This window comes from Ylistrum balloti, unplaced genomic scaffold, assembly GCF_031769215.1.
Source record: "Ylistrum balloti isolate Yb309-2 unplaced genomic scaffold, AGI_CSIRO_Ybal_v1 Utg370010, whole genome shotgun sequence".
Classification (NCBI taxonomy): domain Eukaryota; kingdom Metazoa; phylum Mollusca; class Bivalvia; order Pectinida; family Pectinidae; genus Ylistrum; species Ylistrum balloti.
The window spans coordinates 2,953,469-2,962,603 of NW_026782083.1; the positions used below are offsets into that span (position 1 = coordinate 2,953,469).

A 9,135-nucleotide genomic window follows, 5' to 3' on the forward strand; every position below is an offset into this window, starting at 1 on the left:
ACAGTGTGTACCGTGTCAGGACATCTATCTCACTGTAGACAGTGTGTACCGTATCATGACATCTACCTCACTGTAGACAGTGTGTACCGTGTCAGGACATCTACCTCACTGTAGACAGTGTGTACCGTGTCATGACATCTACCTCACTGTAGACAGTGTGTACCGTGTCAGGACATCTACCTCACTGTAGACAGTGTGTACCGTGTCATGACATCTACCTCACTGTAGACAGTGTGTAGCGTGTCATGACATCTACCTCACTGTGGATAGTATGTACCGTGTCAGGACATCTACCTCACTGTAGACTGTGTGTACCGTGTCATGACATCTACCTCACTGTAGACAGTGTGTACCGTGTCATGTCATCTACCTCACTGTAGATAGTGTGTACCGTGTCAGGACATCTACCTCACTGTAGACTGTGTGTACCGTGTCATGACATCTACCTCACTGTAGATAGTGTGTACCGTGTCAGGACATCTACCTCACTGTAGACAGTGTGTACCGTGTCATGACATCTACCTCACTGTAGATAGTGTGTACCGTGTCATGACATCTACCTCACTGTAGACAGTGTGTAGCGTGTCAGGACATCTACCTCACTGTAGACAGTGTGTACCGTGTCATGACATCTACCTCACTGTAGATAGTGTGTACCGTGTCAGGACATCTACCTCACTGTAGATAGTGTGTACCGTGTCATGACATCTACCTCACTGTAGACAGTGTGTAGCGTGTCATGACATCTACCTCACTGTAGACAGTGTGTACCGTGTCAGGACATCTACCTCACTGTAGACAGTGTGTACCGTGTCATGACATCTACCTCACTGTAGACAGTGTGTAGCGTGTCATGACATCTACCTCACTGTGGATAGTATGTACCGTGTCAGGACATCTACCTCACTGTAGACTGTGTGTACCGTGTCATGACATCTACCTCACTGTAGACAGTGTGTACCGTGTCAGGACATCTACCTCACTGTAGACTGTGTGTACCGTGTCATGACATCTACCTCACTGTAGACAGTGTGTACCGTGTCATGACATCTACCTCACTGTAGACTGTGTGTACCGTGTCATGACATCTACCTCACTGTAGACAGTGTGTACCGTGTCAGGACATCTACCTCACTGTAGATAGTGTGTACCGTGTCAGGACATCTACCTCACTGTAGACTGTGTGTACCGTGTCATGACATCTACCTCACTGTAGACAGTGTGTACCGTGTCATGACATCTACCTCACTGTAGATAGTGTGTACCGTGTCAGGACATCTACCTCACTGTAGACTGTGTGTACCGTGTCAGGACATCTACCTCACTGTAGACTGTGTGTACCGTGTCATGACATCTACCTCACTGTAGACAGTGTGTACCGTGTCATGACATCTACCTCACTGTAGATAGTGTGTACCGTGTCAGGACATCTACCTCACTGTAGACTGTGTGTACCGTGTCATGACATCTACCTCACTGTAGATAGTGTGTACCGTGTCAGGACATCTACCTCACTGTAGACAGTGTGTACCGTGTCAGGACATCTACCTCACTGTAGACGGTGTGTACCGTGTCAGGACATCTACCTCACTGTAGACTGTGTGTACTGTGTCAGGACATCTACCTCACTGTAGATAGTGTGTACCGTGTCAGGACATTGATATCATCCACTCCGTTAGAGGCCACATATGCTTACCCACTTTTTAGTGATCACGGAATTATTTGAACAAATTATGTAAGACTACTGTCGTTGATGAATATTTTCTACTTACTCTAGTCAGTTGGAACTGCGATCTTGAAGCAGATATAAACTGACAGATGGTCCATTATATCGAATCCTCTTCGAATTTTAACTCTATATTTAAGATTTTTCTTTGTCTTTGATAAAGCTTTACAGTGTATATTTGTAGTTTTCTTGATATCTATATAAATGTTCATTTTATCCTTTATTTAATCTCTTATTGCCAATGTCCGTCAGTATCATTTAAGTACTCACTTTTTTCGGGAATTATATAACATGTAAAGGTTGTTTTTTGTTTGTGTAAGAGTTAAACTAAACATCGATAACTAGAAATAGTGAATTTTGTCAAAGTTCTTTCTGGCTGAAGTAAGATAATTCAAACATATATTCTTTTATAAGAGGTTTAACAACCATGAGATTCTATCCCTTTATCAAAACCAATATACAGTGAGTCTTAATCAGAATTCTAGTTAACTACAAGCACTGGATCAGCAGTACAACAGTAGATATTTATGTACATTTACAACAAATATTTGGTATATCGTTTGCCAAACCCAGTCATCAGATATACGAGATAATTTTGACTGATATTGTAGGTGTTTTAATCATTTATTCCAAGCAATCCAAGGCATTAGAACACATATCACACATGTCACGATTCTAAGATGATAAATACTCTTGTGACAGTGCGGTCAGGCCGGATGATATACAAACAACAGCCATTATATACACTTATATCTTTATTTTGATAACAAGAAAAGGACATACAGTGCACCTCTATGTTAAAAATGCCTTTCACGATACACTAAATTTTATACAACATATTCTCATGAGACATTAATATCTGTCAACTATAACTAGCTAGAATTAATGCTGTGAAAATTTTTTTATCGAAATAGTAAAAGTTACTTTTATTCCAAGACATAAAGAAGCATTGAAGAATAAATTAATACGTCACATTTAAACTTGTAAAGATGGTTTAGATACTTATATGGTGAATGCCTGTCGTGAACTCTTGGTCCAGTTAAGAGCTGGTATAGATTCTGCACTGTTATATAATATATATTGTTCTAAAATCGTTATAGCTGTTCTCGTTCTTCCACAACAAAACTAGTCTTCACACACCTGGAATGTCTTATTTTCTCCCATTGTCAACCTTCTGCTATTTCCTGCCTAGATTAAATAGTGGCAGTGATTTTTTTTCACTTTTTTCTTACAAATTCACAAAAGATGTCAGCACCTCATCGTGAAATCATAGTAACAAGACGACACACTCTTAATGCATTTCAAAGGCGCAATTAATTATCACTTTGTCCCGTTTGTACATACACGTATTATCATCTCAACATATTTTCTTCGAAATATTTTGTAATATTGTAACAAAAAACTCCCCAAAAACACAAAAAAAACTGGAATATGACAACAAGCAAAGTGTATAAGTTCTCTCCTTAAAGCATTAACAGTACATACCCATCATTGACACAGATGTATGGTGTTTTTTGTGTTAATTATTTTGCAGTATCGTCCACATAGGATTAATAGTTGGACTAATGCAACTGATATTATTTGTATGACTTACATGAGGAGATAATTGAGGCTGGTATTGATCAGCTGATCAGACTAAAACTGCAGGGAAATAGAATAGTTATTTATATGTGAACTGTCATATCTAACTACCATGTAACATATCCAGGATGTCGATAAACAGATTGACACAAGTAACAATTCGCTTGGAAATGACACGTAACTTATATCAATCAGATATACATGTAAGCTAAAATATTTAAAACGAACAAGTACACGTACATTAGCTAGAGATAAACAAATGTTTTCAAATATGCAGCATAATTGTAGCACTAATGACAGGTTTTCCACTGTCTAGTTTCCCATTTGATAAGCATGATTAACCTCACCATCTTTCATTTTAATCTCATGACCGTTTTGGGGGTTATGCTCGCCATATACTTCTTGAACGGTATTAAGCGATCGATCGGGACCAAACAAAGACAGTACAACGGGTAGAACGAGAACGGCATGGAAAACCCCGAACACGATCACGAGAGTCATCACTTTAAAGAATGACACGAACACGTAGGATTTCGAAAACACCAACATTACAACCCCAATGATAGATGTAAAAGCGCCATTGAAAATAGGTCCACCAGCTCGTACAATAGCGGTATTAACGCGCGCGTTACGATCTGTACCGTCTGCTGTTACAAACGCGTGACAAATATGGGCTGAAAAATCAACGGAGAAACCAACACTCATGATCACGTGGATCATGGTTATGGAACTTAAAGACAGGCCCCAATGATGCATAAAGCCGATCAACCCCAGAATGATAGATGCCATTGTCATTGTGACAAAGAGAATGATTTTCGGATTGGGCATAAATAGACACGTTATGATAAAAACTGCTACGATAGCCACGCCCACTGTCTGCAAAGTGTTGGGAAGTACGGCCACGAACTGTTCAAAGTAGATAAACCAAGGGGAGAAAGCGAAAACATTCAACTCTGAATCAGAAGCAAAATTGCGCATGCGCACCATTAATCCACCCTGCTCCTGTGATGTTTTGATGTTTCTGGTAAACAGATGGAACTTCGCAGCAATGATCTTTTCGATTTTTTCATCAAACACGACGTCATTTTCGAACGCTTTATATGTATTTACGAATCTGTGAACAGATTTTACAAATGCCACCTCAGAGATGTTTGCTTTTTGGTCATAAAAACCGGTGTCATGCATTGTTTTCAACCAGTTAATTTCGTATTGATGGTCAATTTTGTGGTCAGTTTTCACGCTACTCATAAGACTTTGTAGGGAATCATATGTCCGTTGGTTTGAGTAATCGTAATGCTTCGGTACAATAAATGTTACTAACATCTTGAGATCAAAATATTGATAGTTCCATTGGCTAAATCTGTGATAATAGGAATCAGGAGAAACTAAATTCTTTAACTTCAGACCCTCTTCCAGATTACTTGCCCCCCAGATAGAAATCGCTAGATATATCAGATATGTGAATAAGATACCAATTTTCGCCGGTTTAAACAGAACAGTTTTTGGAAGGAAGAGACGAGGGAGTTTTTCAAAGACACTTTCGTATTCTTCTCTGGATGTTGCGGGACGGCCAGTGCAGCAGTACAGGTGTGTCTTGGACTTGTTAGCTTTTCTACTCTCCTCACCAGTCATTAACGGGATGCAGGTGAGACAATGGCGATTCTGAGTGACACGCCGCTCGTGCAGAACCATACAGGCGAGGAAGAACGTAATGACATTGATGTAACATAGAGCAACAGCGACACCTTTAAATACAAAATAAATAACACGATATATAACTTGATAGTAGGAACATCATGCTGAATCTTAAAGGCAATGATATGAATACAATTTTTGAAATCATTATATAATTTACACTTAGGTATCAAAATTTTACCGTTTATCAGCAGAAGAGGAATTTCTTGGTAAGACTTCTTCGTGCACCCCATAATACAAATAACCCCGACCCCCACCCCCTAACAATGTCATCATTGAATATTTATCTATTGATGACCTGAACAGTAAATAACATATGTTTGATATTAAAATTTATTTTGTACCGTTAGTTTGTTGAGCTGTTGCGTCCTTGATAATGAACCTGCTTTATGTATATGGACTTTTCATCCCTAATAAAAATAGAATGGGATGCAAAAGGAAGTGTTTCCGTTTTCTTTCCCAAGACAACACTTTATCTTACAATGAGTGTGTATTTAAATAATATAAATGTACATACAGATATGAATTTAAAATGACAATAGTTACCTGTGTATAGACAAAAATTACGGACGCTTTTAAATACCGACAAAGTGCCGGCCATGAATGCGATGAAATCTGTGACGGAGGTGATCGTTATTGCTACACCGCTGGTTTGCAGTGTAAAAGATATTCTGTCTTCCACGCTTGCACCAAACGGTGCATCGGCCAAACTTGACATGAGGATATACATGTCATCCACACCTATACCTGTTGGGATAAAGTATACATACCTTTAAGTATTTAAAGAAACTTCATAACATTATTTTAAATGGACGGAGAAAACTATTTAGAATCGATTGGTTTGAATTTGCAACGACACATCGTAAAACAATACCACATGCCTTGATTTGTTAATGGAGTTCCGGTAGTTAAAGTTAAGTATATGCTCTTATAAATTCAAAATAAAGCAATGTTATTTCAGTTACATTTCGTATAAAATTAATCCAATGCCTTTTTGAAACTGTGATATCTACTGCAAAGCTAGCGATATATGCATCGTGATCATACACTTACGAACATTTATCAAATTCATCGATTCATCTCAAAATAATAAGATTGGTGACAACTTCACATGATCAATTTGCTTTCAAAAAAAGGGAATGGGGGTGAATATGTTACCTAATATAAGGAAGGGCATTATCCCAACCATGTTGACGAAGTCTACACCGACGGCAGAACAGAAACCAAACGAACCCAGAATCGCTAGTCCGGCCGGAAGTACGCCTGCCCTTCCCAGGTTACCTCTTTGTGAAACCCAGTTTCCACCGACAGCAACAATAGAAGCATAGGTGATCATAAGGGAAAATGTAACTGAGAAAAGCGCGACATCACCGCGCGTGTTATCGTTGAGCTCCTGGCTGAGCGAGTCAGACATGGAGTAGGCTATGTCAAAGTCATCCAAAGTGACCTGTGCCATCGAGGCTAGATACTGCTTCTCCCAACGCCTAGCTAAAGACTTGTAGGCGGGAGTGTCCTGTCGAAGATTGTACTGCATCTTTATACCTGTAGCCGACACCAGTGAATTGTTGATAAATACAGGTTCACCCAAAGTGCTTATTCCAAACATGATGTCCTCTTTAATCTGTCTGGATTCGAGTTTTCTCCAGAAAGCGTCGGTGATAAGATACAAGCCATCAACAATGCACGCTCCGTTTCGCCTAGCGCACAGACTCTCGTAATTATGAACTTCGCCATCGTCTCCCGTTACAGAAATGTTGTTAATTGTGGCGAACAGCTTCCTCATTTCCCCAATATATGTTTTGTTAAGTATGTTCTTACTAGATTTCGGTCTGATAATGATCTCTCCATAGAGACCAAGGTCGTTTAAACTGTGGTGCTCAAAGTTGGTTCCGCTCGCTTCCGGGAAAATCCGCTTAGCCTCAGCTCGATTCCTCTCTGCTTCGCTGTTTGTAGGGTTATACAACCGTTCAAGGTTGGTGTCATGGGAAAGCCAGTATATGTTTATTCCAAGAATTCCGTTCAGCATGACACTGAAGAAAATGGCGAACCATGGCCACCTTGCAATGAAGCGCCCGTATGTGATGAATGCTCCAGCTACCTTTTGTTCTACAATCCGATAGAAAGTCATCCTATAATTACACAAAAAGATATAGTAAAATTAGGTAATATAAGGGGACATGAATTAACAATTTTTTTCCGAAATGAATTTAAAAAGATGATTTTTGAATATATAAAAATCGGACAACCTTTTAAAGGGACTCACACAACTTAACATTTGTAAACCGCCATGTTTCAACTCTTGCTCTTTCGGTGATGTTTACAGATGTCATTTACCTGTGTGTTTTTCTATAGTCTTACAGATATTATTTACTTGTGTGCCTTTGTATAGTCTCACAGATGTTATTTACTTGTGTGTCTTTGTACAGACATACAGATATTATTTACTTGTGTGCCTTTGTATAGTCTCACAGATGTTATTTACCTGTGTGTTTTTGTACAGACATACAGATGTTATTTACTTGTGTGTCTTTGTACAGACATACAGATGTTATTTACTTGTGTGTCTTTGTACAGACATACAGATATTATTTACTTGTGTGCCTTTGTATAGTCTCACAGATGTTATTTACTTGTGTGTCTTTGTACAGACATACAGATGTTATTTACTTGTGTGTCTTTGTACAGACTTACAGATATTATTTACTTGTGTGTCTTTGTACAGACATACAGATATTATTTACTTGTGTGCCTTTGTATAGTCTCACAGATGTTATTTACCTGTGTGTTTTTGTACAGACATACAGATGTTATTTACTTGTGTGTCTTTGTACAGACATACAGATGTTATTTACTTGTGTGTCTTTGTACAGACATACAGATATTATTTACTTGTGTGCCTTTGTATAGTCTCACAGATGTTATTTACTTGTGTGTCTTTGTACAGACATACAGATGTTATTTACTTGTGTGTCTTTGTACAGACTTACAGATATTATTTACTTGTGTGTCTTTGTACAGACTTACAGATATTATTTACCTGTGTGTATTTGTACAGACTTAAAGATGTCATTTACATGTGTGTCTTTGTATAGTCTTACAGATGTCATTTACCTGTGTGTTTTTCTATAGTCTTACAGATATTATTTACTTGTGTGCCTTTGTATAGTCTCACAGATGTTATTTACTTGTGTGTCTTTGTACAGACATACAGATATTATTTACTTGTGTGCCTTTGTATAGTCTCACAGATGTTATTTACTTGTGTGTCTTTGTACAGACTTACATATATTATTTACTTGTGTGTCTTTGTACAGACTTACAGATGTTATTTACTTGTGTGTCTTTGTACAGACATACAGATGTTATTTACTTGTGAGTCTTTGTACAGACATACAGATATTATTTACTTGTGTGTCTTTGTACAGACATACAGATGTTATTTACTTGTGTGTCTTTGTACAGACATACAGATGTTATTTACTTGTGTGTCTTTGTACAGACATACAGATGTTATTTACTTGTGTGTCTTTGTACAGACATACAGATGTTATTTACTTGTGTGTCTTTGTATAGTCTTACAGATGTTATTTACTTGTGTGTCTTTGTACAGACATACAGATGTTATTTACTTGTGTGTCTTTGTACAGACATACAGATGTTATTTACTTGTGTGTCTTTGTATAGTCTTACAGATGTTATTTACTTGTGTGTCTTTGTACAGACATACAGATGTTATTTACTTGTGTGTCTTTGTACAGACATACAAATGTCATTTACTTGTGTGTCTTTGTACAGACATACAGATGTCATTTACTTGTGTGTCTTTGTACAGACATACAGATGTCATTTACTTGTGTGTCTTTGTATAGTCTCACAGATGTTATTTACTTGTGTGCCTTTGTATAGTCTCACAGATGTTATTTACTTGTGTGTCTTTGTATAGTCTTACAGATGTTATTTACTTGTGTGTATTTGTACAGACTTAAAGATGTCATTTACATGTGTGTCTTTGTATAGTCTTACAGATGTCATTTACTTGTGTGTCTTTGTACAGACATACAGATGTTATTTACTTGTGTGTCTTTGTACAGACATACAGATGTCATTTACTTGTGTGTCTTTGTACAGACATA

General features: G+C 37.9%; 1 protein-coding gene across 1 annotated transcript; it reads right to left on the reverse strand.

The window, feature by feature from the left end:
* Positions 1–3,619: 3,619 nt before the first annotated feature.
* LOC132548460 (patched domain-containing protein 3-like) lies at positions 3,620–7,130 on the reverse strand. Its single transcript, XM_060212332.1, has 3 exons — positions 6,161–7,130; positions 5,549–5,749; positions 3,620–5,052 (listed from the first exon to the last, which is right to left on the reverse strand). Exons 1-3 carry the CDS (start codon positions 7,128–7,130, stop codon positions 3,620–3,622), a joined length of 2,604 nt encoding a protein of 867 aa, XP_060068315.1.
* Positions 7,131–9,135: the final 2,005 nt, after the last annotated feature.